At 42.5% G+C, this 20,263-nt stretch overlaps 1 protein-coding gene across 1 annotated transcript in view; it reads right to left on the bottom strand.

Moving 5' to 3' along the window:
• The window catches only part of VPS13A (vacuolar protein sorting 13 homolog A), a 262,402-nt gene that overhangs the window by 166,823 nt on the left and 75,316 nt on the right, over positions 1–20,263 (bottom strand). Inside the window, exons 20-22 of the mRNA XM_084628103.1 lie at positions 19,270–19,406; positions 12,718–12,850; positions 11,364–11,481 (exon numbers count right to left, since the gene is read on the bottom strand). Of these exons, the coding sequence (XP_084484229.1) occupies positions 11,364–11,481; positions 12,718–12,850; positions 19,270–19,406 (388 nt within the window). The remainder of the gene's footprint in view (positions 1–11,363; positions 11,482–12,717; positions 12,851–19,269; positions 19,407–20,263) is intronic.

The following is a 20,263-nucleotide window of genomic DNA, read 5'->3' on the forward strand; positions in this document are numbered from 1 at the left end:
ATTTCAAATTGAATCACCGGGTCTCTAGGTCTGACCAAGTCATAGATTTCTTTCTGTAATAAGAATTTTTAAGAGTTCTTCTTCAGTACTGTCCATAGGTTCAATATTTCTAGAGAGACATTTCAAACTGCCTTTTTGTCTCTTCTATTTTTGCTTTGTCCCTTGGGAACTGGCGAAGTCTATGATCACTACCTGACCTGAAAGTACTTGCCCACCTATTGCCTAGGTGATCTGTAATCCAAGATTCTTAATAGTTACCATTGCTCCTGGATTTAAAGATAGCAGAAGCAGTCAGAAGCTTTTTAGCTTTTGACTTAAAAAGAAATTGTGCCTTTCCTTGAAAATGAAGACTGACGTAGTCTTTGTTACCATTAGCTACTGTGCCGTGCTTTAACTATGAGCCCCCATCTGTGTCTGTATTCAGCAAGCATACTATATACAGCTTTTATTTTATAGGTTTTTGGAATACATTGAAGGTTTGAGATGACACATTGCTCACAGAGTGTTCGTACACAGAAGGTAAAATGACTGATAAGCAGCTGATGAAGCATCAGAAAAGAAGGCAATGAATAACAGCTGCAGCAGAAATTCTTGTAGGAACAGCAGATTGAAGGGGACAAGGAAGGGGAATGGACCAGCAGCCTTACAGTGAAGAATCAGTAGAAGACATACCCACAGAAGCAAGTTAACCAGAACTGGGAATGGCCAAGAGATCTGGGGTATAAAAAGACCCTGGATCTTGTGGATGAAGCAAAACTGTTGCAGAGCTGCCTAAGCTCTGCATTAGGGCTTATAATTGAGGCAATGTGCTGATACCATCTGGCAGGCACTTTGCCATGGATACAAACTTCATAGATGTAAACTCCCTGCTCAAGGTATGCCATCATCTCAGCATCCCTGAAGAGAGAGAGGTTTAGATCCCTCTCTTACCTGGGAGGGGCGGGGGGTCTTTAAGAAAATGGATAACCATTGTGACATTGCACTCTATATGATTTTATGAAAAAAGGCTAATAAGTGTGAATATAATGTAACTGGAATATGCTTCATGCAAAAGGTCTCTTGTAAGGTATCATTACAAAGCATATAATCTACTGAGTGTGGTCATCCTATTTGTATGTATGTATCATTCTTGTATCTGAAACTAGAAATATGAAATATAACTCTGAGGTCCTATTGTAATTATGCAAATTACATATGGGCCATTAATGGCGGTTTGGAATCTTGATGGCTCCCATTAACCAGGACAATTGACTGTAGATGGCTCTGTTTACTTGCAAGACTTCCTGTGAGTCAAGCCAGGGAGAATGAAGGCTTGGGTCATGCCACTTGGTACTGGAATCCATCTTAAACCTGTCGCTTTTCCATTTAGAAGGAGGGGTGGGGACCCAGAGAGACAAGATTCCCGCCTTGTGCCAAAGCTATAAAAGGGGGTGGAACAGAACAAAGGGGGCTGCAGTCATGAGAAATCCCCTCGCTACGACCTGAGCTGAAACAAGGATTGTACCAGGGAAAGGATTGGGCCCAGACTAGGAAGGCATCTAGTCTATGAAAGGAGCTTACTGGAACATCTCTGAGGGTGAGATTTACCTGCATTTAGTTTCCTACTGTATTAGGCTTAGACTTGCGTGTTTTTGTTGCATTTTGCTTGGTAATTTACTTTGTTCTGTTATTATTTGGAACGACTCAAATCCTACTTTTTATACTTAATAAAATCACCTTTTTCTTATTAATTGACCCAAAGTAATTAATACTTGGGGGAGCAAACAGCTGTGCAAATCTCTCTATCAGCGTTATAGAGGGCGAACAAATTTATGAGTTTACACTGTATAAGCTTTATACAGAGTAAAACCGATGTATTTGGGGTTTGGAACCCCCTGGGAAACTGGATATCTGGGTGCTGGAGACAGAAGCACTTTCTAAACCATTTTCAATTAAGTCTTCAGTTTTGGGGGGAAGTGGTTCAGACCCTGGGTCCGTACTGGAGCAGACTGGCATGTCTGGCTCAACAAGGCAGGCTTCTGAAGTCCCAAGTTGCCAGGGAAAACGGGCTCACAGGTAGTCTCAGCACATCAGGTGGCAGTCACAAGGTGGGTCTCTGTGACCCAACCCATCACAACCATCTCATGCAAAAAGAAGACCGGCTGTCAACTTTGGCATGGAAGGCTGAAATGGCAGCTAGATGTACCTTTACTGAAGAAAGAGCCACACCATATTATTTCAGAAGCAGAAGGTGTTGTAATGAGGACTGCATAGGCAGAATTCCATGTTGGGAGGACCAGATGGAGAATCACTTCCATTTTGCAAAGTAAGTGGTCCTGGTAGAGGGTTTTCTACTGCCCAGCAGGACTCTACAGACTCTAAGCAAGCTTGCTCCTCAGGATTCAGAGATGGAGCTTACAGGCCGTCAGATGGAGAGAGCCGAGGTTTAGGTGGAGCAGCTGACCATGGTTTTGAGAGATCGGGTCCGGGTGTAGTGGAAGCAGGAGCGGGGTCTCCACCCAAAGGCCTATGAGGGTGGTGAACCAATGTTGCCTGGGCCCTGAGAATGATCAGCACCCGATTCCACTTGATCTTCACCAGAACCTTGTGACTCATCAGAATAGGTAGAAAGACTTAATAGGTGTCCACAAGAGACCATGGGGCTGTGGCCTCACAGGGAGCAGAACAAGTGGAATTTCCTGTTGTTACAGGTAGCCAAAACATCTATAAGGGGAATGCCCCACCATTGGAATGTCCCTTACCATGTCCAGATGAAGGGACTACTCCTGGTCAGAGGAGAAAGTCCTGCTGAGGTGATCCACCAGCTGGTTCTCCACTCCCAGAAGGTATGATGCTTCTAGATGGACTGAATGTGTTATGCAGAACTCCCACAGTTGGACTGCTTCCTGACGTAAGGGGGAAGCGTGCACTCCGCCCTGCCTATTCATGTAGAACATGGCAGTCGTGTTGTCCATAATAACCTAAACAACCTTGTTCGTAAAGTGGAGCAAGAATGCTTGGCAGGTGAGGCAGACTGCCCTGAGCTCTCTGACATGGATTTGAAGAAGAGCTCTTCTTGAGGCCATAGACCTTGAGTCCTAAGGGACCCTAAGTGGGCTCCCCAACCGAGCGCTGACGCGTTGGAGACTAGAGATATCGACGGTTGAGACTGTGAAAAGAGTTCTCATGCACAGACCTCACGGTGGTTCAGCCACCACATCAGTGAGTCGGAAATGATGATGCCTTGAAGGTGAGTATACCGTGGCCAGCCAGGGTTGGTGAGGTCTGAGACATAGCTTCGTGTGTTCTACTAAGTACATGCACAATAGCGTGTGGCCCAGAAAACTCAAACACTTCCAAGCTGCCATGACCGAATGTGTCTGAAGGGACCTTATCAGGACCATGATTACCTGAAACCTATCTTCCGGAAGCAGGACCCTTGCCTGCGTGGCATCAAGATTGGCACCAATGAACTCCATCTGTTGCACAGGGATAAGTGTAGATTTCTGGGCATTTATCAGTAGGCCTAGTGCCCCGAAGGTCGACTGGATAAGATGGATGTTGGGTTCCACCTGAGCTCCGGACTGGCCTCTGACAAGCCAGTCGTTGAGGTACGGGAATAAGTCTACTGCCCCTTTTCCGATGAAAGCGTCCACCACCACCATACATTTAGTTGAAACCCACGGGGCGGCCAACAGGCCAAATGGAAGCTCTGTAAACTGGTAATGCGTGACAAATCTTAGGAACCTTCTTTGGCTATGGAAAATCGATATGTGGAAGTATGTCTCCTTTAAATCGAGGAGGGCATACCAATCTCTTGGATCCAGTGAGGGAATGATGGAATTCAAAGAAACCATGCAGGATTTAAGTTCTTGAGATAGCAGTTGAGACAACACAGGTCTAGGATAGGTCTGAAACCACCTTTGGCTTTCAGGATTAGGAAGTAATGGGAATAGAACCCCTTTCCTCTTAAATGATGCAGAACCTCTTCTGTGTCTCCCACCTGAAGGGGAGATTGGATTTCTTATTACAATTGCTCATCAGAAGGGTCCCTGAAGAGGGATGAGGTGAAGGGGTGGGAAGGTGGGATAGACAAAAACTGGAAGGTGTATCCCACTTCTATTGTGTTGAGTACCTAACAATCCAAAGTAATGTGGGTGTAGGCATTGAAGAAGTGGGAGAGTCAGTTGGAAAACAGAGGGGTAACTGGATCCGGTATTGTGGGGACTGAGATTTCGACCTTGAACAGCTCGTCAAAATGAGTGCTTTGAGCTCCCCAAGTGTCTGGGTGCGGTCTGCATCGGCCCTGTTAAGGTCAGTAGACGAGGTCTACGCCTGAACTCCCTGCTCTTCCTCCTTTGCAGGACCTTTTTTGGCTGGCTGGGCAAAGTAATGGCCAGTCTGTTGGGGCCTGTCATGTTTCCTGGATATCATTGGGGTATATAGTCCCAGAGATTTCAGGGTCACCTTGGAGTCCTTAAGACCATGGAGTCCGGTGTCTCTTTACTCTGAAAAGAGTGAAGACTCTTCAAAAGGGGAGATCCTGGAGGTTTTGTTGTACCTCCTGGGGAAACCGGACGACTGCAACCACACGCTTCTGCACATGGTCACTGTCATTGCCATGGATCTGGCTGCAGAATCAGCTGCATTCAGGGCTGCCTGCAAGGCGGCCCTCGTCAGTGTTTTCCCCTCCTGAATCGGTGAGGAGAACGCCTATCTGGCATCCTGGAGGAGCAAGTCCTTAAATTTTTGCATAGACTCCCACATATTAAAGTCATAGCAGCCTAAAAAAAACCTGTGATGAAGCTACTATAGGGGGTTTACCCCTAGAGGACAGCATTCGTACCAGGCAGTGGCTAGGGGATAGTTCTCTGCTGTTCTGAGGTACAGACAGTGCAGAGTCCTGAACCTCTTGGGATGCAGGAACTGGTAGCAAAAAAACAGGTTTCTGGCTGCTGCAAATGCCCCTGAAGTAGACAACACTGCAAACTAACCGGCACACTGTCTGCCAATGGCAATGCCTCTAGTGCCAGAGTCAGCAGGGCCTGTGAAGGTACTAGAGCCAGTTGTATTGGCTATTGCGGTGCTGGAGAGAAAGAGCGGCCCAACAGGGATCTCACTCTATCCCGGTCCCTATGCCTGCTTGCCTTTGGCATCAGAGATCAGTTCTTGTGCTATTTCTGGTGTTATTTCTTGGGTATTGTGGATGAAGATCAGTGCCAACACTCACGACCAGTGCGGGACGTGCTGTGCACCAAAGCTGAAGTTCTTGGTGCTGAGACTCAACATGGTTCTGAAGCAGATCTTAGGGCTGGCCTCCGTGAGAAGGACCTTCAACCTCTCTTCCTGGTCCTCCCTGGTGCAAGATTTGAAGTCCCTGCAGATCTGGTAGGGTCTTTTCTGTGAGGTTCCCCCAAGCCCTGGAGACAACTTGAGTCCAAGCTGCACAATGGCATCGACTTGACGCAGGAAGCACAGGGCTTGAAGCCCACTGACTGAGGCATGCCCCAGCAATGGGGAACGGATGAACCTCACTGTGCATGGAGATGTTCAAACAACTATCTAACTACTAAAAACTAACACACTCCACTACAATAACTATATACAGTTATAAAGAAGAGAAAACCACTAGGAAAAGTGCCTGAGCAATAAAAGTAGTTCCAGTAACCATAATGGGCAGTAAGAAGGAACTGAAGGGGAGTGGGTCAGCAGGGCCCTTTATAGCGGCTCTATGTGTACATGGCACCAGAGGGTGCTGGTATCACCAACAGGTATCACTGGGGAAAAAATTCCAGCAACTATGCTCAGGACACACACACACCTACACTAGAATGGACATGCACAAGTACTCAAAGAGGAACATCTGTTCTTTGACCCACAGTAATAGAGTCATACACTGTGGTTGCTATGCTACTTCCAGGTGAAATTCAATGGGCTGGTTCCTATCTACAAAGATTAAAAACACCTATAATTCAGTTCTCAGACACTGTCTCTTCATCTCTGAATTACCAACCACCTGAATTTGTCTGGAACTCTTCAGCTCTTTCTTGTCAGGTTGAAATTCAAAGTAAATAAAGATAGGGTATATTTAATAGCAGGTTTTTACCTCTGGTTTCACTCTTATCTCAGAGATATTCAAGTCTGTCCATATTTAGAAAGAATGCTAAGACCTCTCTTTATATCAGCTTTTATTTAACTGTAGACAGTGGAACTTCCAGCATTCAACCCACTCCCTACACTTTCCACATTTGATTTCAAAGTTCTGGTGAGGAAAGATGATTTCATTATGAACAGGAGTACCTTGTGGTACCTGAGAGACTAACAAATTTATTTGAGCATAAGCTTTCGTGAAACAACATTTCTCAATCTATAAAGATGGAAACTACACGCAGATATTTTGGTTATAAGTGACTTCTAAATGTGTATAATAAATAACCAGATTCACTATAACCGGATTAAAAAAAAACATTTTACTGTAGAGATCAGCGTATTATAGCAAATATACAACACTTCAGATGCACAGAAATGTAGAGCTGGATAGGACCTCAAGCAGGAGGCAGGACCACGTACACTAGACCATCTCTGACAAGTGATTTGTCATAAAAACCTCCAATAGTGGGGATTCAACAACCTTCCTTGGAAGCCTATTCCCATGCTTAACTGTCCTTAGAGTTACAAATTATTTCCTAATTTCTAACAGAGATCTCCTTTGCAGATTAAGCCCCTTACTTCTTGTCCTACCTTCAGTGGACATGGAGAACAATCAATCCCTGTCCTCTGTGTGTAACCCTTTTGGAGATGGTGCTCTTGAAATACCACACAGAGCCTCTAGTGGACTCACCCCTGGACTACAGCAGCAATGGCTACAGATGCTCTGAACTCCATTTCCTATATTGCTTATTATCCAGGGTGGAGATAGTGTTGCTAGCTAGTTCTACAAGAACCAATCATAAGCAGAACTCAGAGACAAAGGGTTTGGTTTTGGCTGTGTTGGGAGTGTAGCAGGAACAGAAGCATCACAGCCAGGGAGGATTAGTCTACCCTACACACTCCTACCCAAGAGAAGACTCAGTCCTTTTGGAATTTCTGAGACCTTGAACAGTGTCATCTCAGCAGAGACCAGAAACCCTAAAGGCTCTGAAGAGTCAATCTCTTGTTCAATCTCTTCATTAATGATCTGGAGGATGGTGTGGATTGCACCCTCAGCAAGTTTGCAGATGACACTAAACTGGGAGGAGTGGTAGAAACGCTGGAGGGTAGAGATAGGATACAGAGGGACCTAGACAAATTGGAGGATTAGGCCAAAAGAAATCTGATGAGGTTCAACAAGGACAAGTGCAGCGGCCTGCACTTAGGACGGAAGAATCCAATGCACCGCTACAGACTAGGGACCGAATGGCTAGGCAGCAGTTCTGCAGAAAAGGACCAAGGGGTTACAGTGGACGAGAAGTTGGAGAAGTCAACAGTGAGCCCTTGTAGCCAAGAAGGCCAATGGTATTTTGGAATGTATAAGTAGGGGCATTGCCAGCAGATCGAGGGACATGATCGTTCCCCTCTATTCGACATTGGTGAGGCCTCATCTGCAGTACTGTGTCCAGTTTTGGGGCCCCACACTAAAGAAGGATGTGGGAAAAATTAGAGAGTGTCCAGTGGAGGGCAACAAAAATGATTAGGGGACTGGAACACATGACTTACGAGGAGAGGCTGAGGGAACTAGGATTGTTTAGTCTGCGGAAGATAAGAATGAGGGGGGATTTGATAGCTGCTTTCAACTACCTGAAAGGGGGTTCCAAAGAGAATGGATCTAGACTATTCTCAGTGGTAACGAATGACAGGACTAGGAGTAATGGTCTCAAGTTGCAGTGGGGGAGATTTAGGTTGGATATTAGGAAAAACTTTTTCACTAGGAGGGTGGTAAAACACTGGAATGCGTTACCTAGGGAGGTGGTGGAATCTCCTTCCTTAGAAGTTTTTAAGGTCAGGCTTGACAAAGCCCTGGCTGGGACGATTTAATTGGGGATCGGTCCTGCTTTGAGCAGGGGGTTGGACTAGATGACCTCCTGAAGTCCCTTCCAACCCTGATATTCTATGATTCAAGGTTAGGCTACCAAAAGCCAGCCTAACTGCACACTGGAATCCAAACTAGAGAGCTACAAGAAAAATCTTACCATCCTTGGCATAAATAATTTGTAAGAACATCCCTTTGTATTAATTTTGCTATTTTGTTTTAAGTCTTCCACTGACTTCAGAGCTGCACTACCCATCAAAGACTGAGCTTAAACTCACCATGTGCCTTGGCAAGTGCTGGGAAGGAGCACAGGGTTGGTGGTACATTTGGGAGGGATAGCGTTTATGTATTGTTGTTTTTGTCTTTTATTATCTTGATCCCTTATCACATTATCCCCCGTCCTGGGTTTCCCGTTCCTAATAAATTCCCAGTTATTTTTTCATTAGTCTGGGAATTGTGATAGCTATTTTATTTTTTGTGCTCTGACTGACACTCCTCTATAAAAGATTGCTTGTTAAATATTTCCCCAAGGGACAAGCCCTCTGTTCTCTGCATTAGGATGGGTTTCCTTGGGTGCAGGTACCAGCGCCCTTAGAGGTGAACCCAGGACCCATAACCCTGAAGTGAAAAGGGAGAAGGCTGCAGCCACACTTCAGGGCTGGGCTACATTGATAACAGTCCTTAACATATTTGAAGACTATCATCAGGTCCCTTCTGAGTCTTCTTTCTTCAAGATTCACCATGCCCAGTTTTTAAACAACCTTTCCTCATACGACAGATTTCTAAACCTTTTATCATTTTGTCTGCTCTCCTCTGGACTCTCTACAGTTTGTCCACATCTTTCTTAAAGCGTGGTTCCCAGAACAAGACAACACTCCATCTGAGATATCCCCAAGACTGAGCAGAGCAGGACAATTACCTCCCGTACAACACTCCCATTAATACACACAAGAACGCCAGTCCTCTTTTTCGCACCTGCACACTGTTGGATCATATTCAATTTGTGATTCGCTATAGCCCACAGATCCTTTTCAGCAATACTACTACTACCTAAGCCTGTTATTCACATCTTGTAGTTGTGCATTTATTTTTTCCCTTCCTAAGCGTAGCACTTTACACTTGTCTATTGAATTTCATCTTACGGAATTCAAACCAATTCATCAAGATCCTTTTGGATTTTAATTCTGTCCTCCAAAGTGCTTGCAACCCCTTCCAGCTTGGTGTCATCTGCAGATTTTAGTCATACTCTTCACTCCATTACCCAAGTCATTAATGAAAAAATTGACTAGTACTGGACCAAGGACAGTCCCCTGCAGGCCCCCTCTATATACATCATCCCAGTTGGACAGGGAGCCTTCTCTGATAACTTCTCTGAGTATGGTCTCTTGACCACTTCTTCACCCACCTAATAGTACTATCATCTAGACCACATTTCTGTAGTTTACCGATAAGAATATCATGGGGACTGTGTCAAAAGCTTTATTAAAATCAAGATAAATCACATGAAAAGCTGTCTCCTATCCAGCTGGCCAGTGATCCTGTCAAAGAAGTGAGGTAGGTTGGTTTAATATAATTTGTTCTTGACAAATCTTATGTGCTATTAAAGGTACGATGCCAATTACACAGGACAGAAATCTAAGATTTGTAAATACAAGACAGATTTCTTCTGAGAGACAATTGGTAAAATACAACTTGACCTTTCCCCTCCCCTCATCTTGACTTCTCTTCCCTGTCACAATTCTCTCCTCTTTCTCCGTAGTCACAGATACAGAAGTTGCCAGTCTGCTGTCCTCCTCTAACCCCTCCAATTTGCCCCAGTGAGTCAGTGACCCTATCCTATCCCATTCCATCTCCTGATCTCCCTCATGCCCACTCTCATCGCCCCCTTACTCTTCTCCTTAGTTTCTCACTATCCTGTCTCTTTCCCCTCACAATACAAGCATGCTTTTGTCTCTCCCACCTTAAAAAAAAACATACCCTTGGCCCCACTTGTCTCGCCAACTACCACCATCCCAAATCTCCATTCTCCCTTTCATCTCTAAGCTCACTGAATGCACTGTTTACAATGAATGTCTAGAATTCCTCTCCTTCAGTTCCATCTTGGATCCTCTCCAATTTGGCTTCTGTTTCTCCTCCTACCTCTCTATTCATTCTTTCAGCATGTCCTTTGGCGGTTCCTCACCATCCCCAATGCAGCTCTCTTCTCTTCTCCCTCCACACCTTATTCTCTGGGTATTCTTATTCACAAACATAAATTCAACCATCATCTCTGTTCTCATGACTCCTGACTATTACCTTTCTACTCCTGTTTCCTTCTGTCCTAATTCAAGTCTCAGCCTGTCTCTGACATCTTACGGATATTTAGCAGTCTGCACAAGCTCACTATGGCTCTTCCTCCCAACCTCTCAAATCTTCCCCACTACCACCACCTTTCTTGGTCATTGTGGCCACCACTACCATCTTGCCTGTCGCTCAGGCCTGTAACCTGGAAATCATCTTCAACTTGGACCGCTGTCTAGGCCCTCGTATCCAGACTGTCTAAGTCTTCCACATTTTTTTCTATGTAACATCTGTAAGGAATGGACTTTCCTGTCCAGCCACAAAGCTGAAACTCTAAACCAGGCTCTTATCTCAAATACTGCAACATCCTTTCCTCTGTCCTTGATAAATGCAATCTTGCCCTGAAAATACACACCCAGAATCAGGGCTGCCCTTAGGTATAGGCAGCATACAAGGCTGCGTAAGGCACCTGAAAATTTGGGGCACCACTGGGTTTAAGTGTCCACCCTCCCGCCTCTTCCTGTAGGCTCCCACAGCTGGCTGCTGCAGCCTGGTGACTCTTACTCCGGAGGGGATCTAGTAACTTAAAAGTGAAAAAGCCTTTCAGCCTGCCAGACCTATTAGCACAACACTGAAACTGTTAAAGAGCCATTCAAGTTGTAATAAGAAAAGGAGGACTTGTGGCACCTTAGAGACTAACAAATTTATTTGAGCATAAGCTTTTGTGAGCTACAGCTCACTTCATCGGATGCATTCAGTGGAAAATACAGTGGGGAGATTTATATACATAGAGAACATGAAACAATGGGTGTTACCATACACACTGGAATGAGAGTGATCACTTGTAAATTGTAAATTCTTTGAGGCAGGGACAGTCTTTTTGTTCAGTGCCTCACACAATAAGACCCGGACCATTTGCATGATAATATAAGTAATAAATAAAATTAGAGGAAAAAAAAATACGATAAATATTAAACTACGCTTCCTTTAGCCTATAATTCATTTTAAGAATTATAGTATAATTGTTCCTTGCAGGGACTATTCCCTTAAAAAGGCATTTATTATGAACATTTACACAACAGAAAGAAAAACATACTTAGGCATTCTTGCATCAGTGACAACCATTGCCCTGCTAAATTCCACTTTCACATCCATAGGCCGCAAGATATGTTGTGAAGAATATTTTAGCTTACGAGCCTCCTTCCAATTTTCATCTAGTGAAAGGAAAACAGTTGTATTACTTATTTTAGGCCACAACAGATTTCCCCAATACATTGAATACATTGTGAAAATGTGTTCTGGAGCTGGGGAAAGTATAGAATAAGGAAGGATAAGGGAGGAAAACCAATGTTACTTGGCTAGATGCCAAAATCACAAATGAAATTCTATGGTCTGTACAATATGAGCCAGACCAGGCTAGGTAATCTTGAGACCTTTCGGCCTCAAAAGTCTATGCAGTTGTAAGAAATCAAAAACTAAGAGTATGTCTACATTACAAACCTAAGTCAACCTATATTAGATTGCTGCAGTGGTGCATGTCCACACTACCATCCTTGGGTTGGTGGTGCCCGTCCTCACCAGGAGCACCTCCAGAGACCTAAGAGGGCAGTGTGGGGAACAGAGAGCCTGGTCTCTCAGCTCTGCTAGCAGCTCCCTGCCAGGAGCCGGGCTGCCCCACAGACTCCCGGCATGCTCCTCCCGCACCCAGCTTCCCATTCCCTGCCGAGAGCTGGGGAGTGAGCCGCCTGGGGCTTCTCACCACTGGGGAGTAGGGTTCAGCTGCCCCAGCTTCTTGAGCCCCCCATTCTACACCAGGAGCGGGTGGGGGGCTGCTCAGGTTTCTCACTCTGGCTCCCAGCTGGGAGTGGGGTCCAATGCCACCCCTGCTTCTCGCCCCATGAATCGAAGTCACCTGGGCTTCAGCTCCCAGCTGGGAGCAGAGTCTAGCCCAGCTGTCCATGGGAGCAGGGGCTTTCTTGTCAATTTCACAGCTCCTGGGACACAGTATCTACACAGACACTTCCTTGCCCTAACTACACCAACATAGCCTTATGCCTCTTATGGAAGTGGAGTTAGTATGTCGGCACAGTAGGGCATTTACAACGGTGGGAGGAAGGCTGTAGTGTAGACATGGACATAATTAGGTCAACATAAGCTACTTTATGTCGACTTAACTGTGTACTATAGACCAGCCCTAAGGTTGCGCAGCTTGGTTGTCAGGCTTAATTAAGGACTTGGGAAATTCACTGTGTGTAGATGTGTGGGACTCAATTTGCAGTTTTAAAAATATCTGTCCTAAAGGCAATCAGGGCCTAGCATGTACTCATATGTGGAATTGAAGAACAAAATGTACTGGAAACTCAATTGTTTGTTAAAAATTGGCATACTAGTTACCAAAAAGTTTTTTTCAGTTGTTCCAACAAAAAGCAATTCATGTTGTGAATACTTACGATGTTTGCAGTAAAGTAGCTGTATACTGCTGAGTTGAATATCAAAGCTATCATAAGCTCTTGACATGATATCTTCAATGGTGCTTTGTCCTACTTTGAGATCTGACACATCAGAACGACTTTTACTCATCATCTTAAAAAAATCACAAAAAATAAAATAATTACAATCAGTTTAAAAATTTTCAAAGCACTGGTTACACAAATATTCAACTTCTATCATGATTAGAGGTCAAAAATCAAATAATTTTAATAAATAACAGGATCCTTAAGACAAATATACCACATCAGACCAGTAATTTATGTAGTGCAAAATCCTGCCTCTAGTCATAGCCAGAATTAGATACTTTTCAAGAAACCCCATAATGAACTACTATGAAATAAGATGCCCATAGGAAAAATTGCTTCCTAAACTTCTATTAGTTAGTGGGTGACTTTTTCCCTGAACCACGAGGGTTCATACTCTTTATAGCTTATTTTATCTAATGTTATTGTGACTGTTAAACATACGACTGTCTAATCTATTTTTTATCCTGCCAAAATAAACTCTCAGTCTCGATGATAAAATGTAGCAGAGTTACACAATTTGTAATTAATCCATGGAAATATATTTCCTTTTATCAGTTTTAAATTTCTGGACCTTCAATCTCATTGGCCATCCTCTTGGTCTTTTATTGCAAAAAATGATTAACTTAGAAACGTCCAAATACCCTCAGCACCATTATGTATCTTCATGCTATCCCCTCTTACTCACCTCCTAGCTAATTTAAGTAATCCTCATCTTTTTAATCTCACCTCATAAAGAAGTCCTCCTATTCCTCTAATAATTTTTGTCATCTACTTTTAGAAGCCTTGTATTTCTACCTACTTCTTTGAGATGGGTTAACAATCTTGAAATACAATGCAATTATGAAGTTCTACCACCATAGATTGATGTAATAGCATTGTAAGTTTTCAATATTATTTTCTAACCCATTCTTCATACATACTCACTTTTTTTAAAAACCATGTCAAGTGGCAGGACAAGAACAGAAATGATGATAAATTCATGATAAAATTTAATTTGTAATGTAATTAAATTTAACATTCTTATAGGGCAGAAAAATACAAAAGAAATCCACCAGAGACGCATTTAACTTCAAAAAGCATCATTACAGAAAAATGAGAAAGCTAGATAAATGGAATTTAAAAGGAACAGTCACAAGAGCAAAATGCTTGCAAGCTAAACAGAAATGTTGGTAAAAAAAAAGGCTCAAACCAAATGTATTAAAAAAAAAAAAACCAACAAAATGACATCATGGCTAAAGAGAGAATAAGAGGCAGAGACAAAAAGACATCCTTTGAAAACTGCAAGTAAAATCCTACTGAGGAAAACAGAAAGGAGCATAAACTCTGGCAGATCAACTAAAGAAGTATAATTAAGCAGGCTGAAAAGAATGTGAAAGAGCCACTACCAAAAGACACAAAAGCTAACAACAAAATTTTTAAGTACACCAGAAGCAAGAAGCCTTCCAAACTATCAGTGGGGCAACTGGACAATCCATGGGCTAAAGGAGGACTCAAGGAAGACAAGGCCATTGTGGAGAAGTTAAATAAATTCTTTGCATTGGTCTCCACTGCAGAGGATGTGACTGAGATTCCTATGCCATTCTTTTTAGCAGACAAATCTGAGGAACTGTCCCAGATTGAGGCATCAGCAGAGGTGGTTCTGGAACAAATTGATTAACAGTTATAAGTCATCGGGACCAGTTCTGAAGGAACTAAAATACGAAACTGCTGTACATGAACTGTGGTACATAGTCTATCACTTAAATCAGCCTCTGCCCAAGATGACTGGAAGATAGCTAATATAACACAGATTTTTAAAAAGGCTCCACAGGCAATCCTGGGAATTACAGGCCAGTAAGCCTAACTTCAGTACCATGAAAACTGGTTGAAACTATAGCAGAAGAACAGGACTATCAGACACAGATGAACACACTATGTTGGGGAAGAGTCAACACAGCTTTTGTAAAGAGAAATCATGCCTCTCTAATCTATTTTTTGAGGGTGTCAACAAACACGGACAAGGGTGATCCAGTGGATATAGCGTACTTGGACTTTGAGAATGCCTTTGATAAGGTCCCTCACCAACAGCTCTTAAGCAAAGTAAGCAGTCATGAGATAAAAGGGAAGGTACTCTAATGGAAAATTAACTGTTTAAAAGTAGGAAACAAAGGGAAGGAATAAATGGTCAGTTTTCACAGTGAGAGGGGTAAATTACAGGGTACCACAAGGATCAGTACTGGGACCAGTGCTGTTCAACATATTCACAAATGATCTGGAAAAAGGGGGGTAAACAGTGAAGTGCCAAAGTTTGCAAATGATACAAAATTACTCAAGATACTTAAGTCCAAAGCTGACTGCAAAGACTTACAAAGAGATTTCACAAAACTGGGTGACTGGGAAACAAAATGGCAACTAAAATTCAATGTTGATAAATGCGAAGTACAGCACTTTGGAAAAGAATCCCAACTATGCATACAAAATTCTAAATTAGTGGTTACCACTCAAGAAAGAGATGTTGGAGTCAACATGGATAGTTCTCTGATCCACTCAGTCTGCAGCAGCAGTCAAATAAGCTAACAAAATTTTAGGAATCATTAGGAAAGGGATAGATAAGACCGAAAATAGCATAATGCCACCATATAAATCCATGGTACGCTCACACCACGCATCACATGTACAGTTCTGGTTGCCCTATGTCAAAAAAAGATATATTAGAAATTAGAATTGGAAAAGGTACCGAAAGGGCAATAAAATGATCAGGAGTATGGAACAGATTCCATATGAAGAGAGATTAAAAAGACACCGACTGTTCAGTTTAGAAAAGAGATGATTAAGGGTGGGGAGGGATATGATAGAGGTCTATAAAATAATGAATGGTGTGGAGACAGTAAGCAGGGAAGTGTTACTTACCCCTTCACATAACACACCAGAGGTCACCAAATTAAATTAATAAGCAGCAGGTTTAAAACAAGGAAGTACTTCACGCAATGCACAATCTGTGGAACTCATTGCCGGGAGACATTGTGAAGGGAAAAAGCATAACTGGATTCAAAAAGAATTACATACATTCATGGAGGATAAATCCATCAATGGCGATTAGCCGAGATGGTCAGGGGAGCAGCCCCATGCTCTGGGTGTCCCTAAACCTCTGACTGCCAGAAGCTGGAACTGGATGACAGGGGATGGTTCACTCGATAATTGTCCTGTTCTGTTCCTTCCCTGACACATCTGACACCAGCCACTGTTGGAAGATAGGATACTGGGCTAGATGGACCACTGGTCTGAACCAGGATAGCAATTCTTATGTCTTCTATTTGAAGCAGAACCCAGCAACCAGCTCCATCAGCACTGGTTCAGTTTCAGTCTTAAGTATGGACATATTAGGATGGAAAATCAATTAATTCCGAAGTGCGTGTATCCAGGAATGCCTGTGATCACAAACTCCCAAAGCGTCTGTGGTGCAATAAGACTGCCAGTGATAAGCATAACCTGAACTTACAGTTCGACCACCGTAAGCATTCTGCTAGAGATCGATCCAGTGGCGTTTGATTAGCAAGGCGGCCACATCCCTTTGGGATTTCCCGTGATGATGATGCAGTTATGATTATATTACAACACTTTTGTAAATCTGATCCTTGGTGTCTCACATGGGGCAACCAGAAATTAGGAACAAACAATCAGTAGTAAACTGTGAACATTCTCATTTTAGTGTTTGTCTTAAGTGGTTAAGCCTTTGTGATTCTGGGAAGTCTGGTGGCAGAGGAAGGAACAGACTATAGTTCTCCAGGTTAATAACTTTTTTTACCCATATGTTGCAATCCCTTGCCTCATTCACTACACGCTATCCAATATCCATAGCAGAAGAGACCATGGTCCGACATACAGCAGTCGTATTTACTACACAACTGATTCATTCATTCTAGATGAACTTTGGAGTGCTTGACTTTGAAACCTTAATGATTTTTAATGTATTTTTTTATGTAATTTCCTATGTTTAAAAAAAAAACCACTGAAAAATGAGATTCTACTATGTGGAACTATATTGCCCCCAACACGGGTTGTCAATAGCGTTAGGACCTTTAGATCCACAGCACAGACTTCTGCCACTTAAGCAAATGATGTAAATGGCAATCAGTAGTAGGCTGTTATTTTCTACGTAGAACAGCCACAGGAGCAGAGGAGGAGCGAGAGATGGGACACATTTTGCCAATTAATTTCACAGCTATTTGCTGACAGCAGAAGAATGTAGATTCAGGACTCCTAGATTACGTATCAGGTTCTGGATAGAAATGTGCATTAGTAGTTACTGACCCTACTGCCAGGGCTCCAGTCCTTCTCCCTCTCTACTCCTTTGCAAGCACTCCTTACCAGCTCCTTTCCCCTCTGCTTCCTTCCACTCTCAGGCTCCTGCTGCCCCCACTCCTCTGCATTTCAGCCAGGAACCAACAGAGGGAGCATTTAGTATTAATGCTGCGAGTTTGTCACAGAGATCACGGAAGTGATAGATTCCATGACTTTCCGTGATTTCTGCAGCAGCCCATGCACCTGGCTCAGGAGCAACTCAGGGAGCCCGTTCCAGGTGCACCGGCCGCTGCTGGGGCAATCTCGGGCCACCGCGCCCTCACGCCCCCCCCCCCCGAGCAACAGAGTTTGGGTATGGGAGGGGGTAGGGGCACAGGACAGGATGAGGCAAGCTCTGGGCAGCATTTACCTGGGAGGCTCCCTGGAAGTGGCGACATCCCCCTCGCTCAGCAGCTAGTGGGAGGCATGGCCAGGAGCCCCCCCCAGGTAAGCTCCACCCAGAACCTGCCCCAACACCCTACCCCCTCCCACACTGCAGCTGGGTCACCCTCCCCCAGCTCCCTTGGGTAGGCTCCCCCCACTGCAAGTTTTATTCACTCGTATTTTTAGTAAAAGTCATGGACAGGTCACGGGCCATGAATTTTTCTTTAATGCTTGTGACCTGTCTGTGACTTTTACTAAAAATACCCGTGACTAAAACATAGCCTTATTTGGTGCATCTTCTGCCAGCTGTCAGGTCCTGTGCCTGGTGCCACAGCATCCCCCAGTATCCAGGTGAAGCTCCTGAAGGGAAGTGCTGCTCAGCCCCAGAAGTCCTGGTATGGTAAATGCCCAATGCATATGGAATATTCAGTGAGTTTAAACTTCCAAACTCTAACAAGTCTCTACTGAGCATGTACAAACAGAGTTTTCATAGGCTTATGCTTAAGCCAAAGTTTTCATGCAGGTAGCTAAAAGGAACATCCTGCGGCGACCACACTGTCAAACATCAAACCCTTATTCCAAAAACACGGAGGTGCTAAAGCTTCTCAACAAAGTTATTTTAAGATTTTTTTAAATATGGACAAAACATTTTCCCCTAATCTTGTTCTCAAAAACAGGTAAACCATTTCAGCTGAAAGAGTGAAAAAAATTCAGCCTGAAACAGATACCCAGCATGCAAAATTTCAGCCCAAATGATTGTTTGGCAAAATTATAAGCAACAGCAAACAGTCTTACAATGAGAAGAGTCAAGCAAACTTAATATGCAGTGCTGCCAGCATCACCTATATATAGTTTAAGAACCCCTGATATATCTATATATATCAGGGGTTCTCAAACTGGGGGACCCCTCAGGGGGTCGCGAGCTGTCAGCCTCCACCCCAAATCCCGCTTTGCCTCCAACATTTATAATGGTGTCAAGTAAATTAAAAACACTTTTTAATATACAAGGAGGGTCACATTCGGAGGCTTGCTATGTGAAAGGGGTCACCACAAAAGTTTGAGAACCACTGATATACAGATATATAGATAAATATCAGTTGCCAACATACAAAGAAGGGGAACATGCTATTTTAAATTTTGTTAGTTCAATAAGAAGGCAATTATCATGGGACAGGAATAATATTTTCTGTGTTTGGTATGGTGTTAAGCACACTAATAGCATTTGATATACATTTACCTTTTGCTTGCTTTTTCCTTACAATTTATATAATCTATAAAATTTAATATATAGAAGATAAACATTTTGAAGTTTTGATTAAGTCCTATACTCATAAATGATCATTCTAGTCAATCCATATCATTTTAGTGGATAATGAACAAGAAAATAGCATTGGCAACGGTTGGGAACAAAAGGACAAACAGTATTAAATTAAAAATATTGTGTTTACCACATATGTCAGAGTAAGAGAGTTTCTGTTTCTTTGTATTCCAATATAGCATAAGTAATGCCAGGATGAAAAACTGTTAAGAACAATTTTCATGTATTATTTTACAGCATTCAAAGGTTCACAAAGCAAGTGGCCTCATTTTTGTCACCTACACTAGCCACTCTAAGTGGATTAAAGAAATCCAGACTTGACTAGAAAGCAGTTTAAAATGAATCACCACTATTTAAATAAATCCGTTATAGTCAACACAATTTAAGTTCATTTTTAACATACTACAATAAATAAAAGCCAAATTATCAAAAATGATAAATCATTTCATGAATGGAAACTGTACCTGTAGGTTACCAAGATCCAGAAGAAGTAAATTTGACGTAGATTCATAAAATCCATTTTGTGGAACAAGGACATATGAAGCCATTAAATTAATTTTTAGATCGAGAACTTTCTGTGTTTCAATAACATATAATAATCCTAGAAAATAATCACATTGAGACAGTTAAGGAGCCAATATGAAACCATGTCTTTAAACATATTTTAAATAAATTATGGTGATAATGTATGAACCGGACGACCAATTTCATTACAATCAGATTACTAAAATATACAGCTGAAACTGTTCAACCACATCAAAAACTTAGTCAGCCATCCCAAATGTACAGTATGCTGGTTTATTTTGATAGATCTCAATTCTCTATCAGTTACACTTTTATAAATGTACTTCATATTAGTGTAGTTCTTTTCAGTGTGCAAAGTACCCATGAATAATGATCAATCATCTTGTCAGTCCTAATGAACGTAGCATAAATGATGACAAATACGATACCTTCTCTAAGAAATCACAATAGCCAATTTCATGAGGATTGTGTGACACTGTAGGCTCAATACACTGGAATTAAGTTACAACACAAAATATTCATGTGACAATGAGATCTGCTTTTAATCAAAGTTTAAATCTTCAATATAGTTTCTCCATTTCCCATCCATTATAACAATGTCTTAGTCTAATAATTTCTGAGTCATTGTTCAGAATAAAATGATTTTCTCAAATCATTTTTACAAAAGATTCCATTACCTAAAGTCAGTCAACTATCTCTAGCCCCAACAATTCAGCAATCATGAGACAAAATAAAGAAATAAATCAGATGGGTTTAAAAATAACAAGATTTAAAATATACACACACTGCCTTTTAATTTTTTGAACTTTAAGCCTCAGCTACTAATTTAGCTATGATCATTAACCAACCTAGTTAAGAGGGGAAGTGAAGACTGTAAACTAGAAATGAAAAAGGGGCGAAGCAGACAGCCATCAATATACATCAGAAGTAATT

This window comes from Lepidochelys olivacea (genome assembly GCF_965140295.1).
Source record: "Lepidochelys olivacea isolate rLepOli2 genome assembly, chromosome: 5".
NCBI lineage: Eukaryota > Metazoa > Chordata > Testudines > Cheloniidae > Lepidochelys > Lepidochelys olivacea.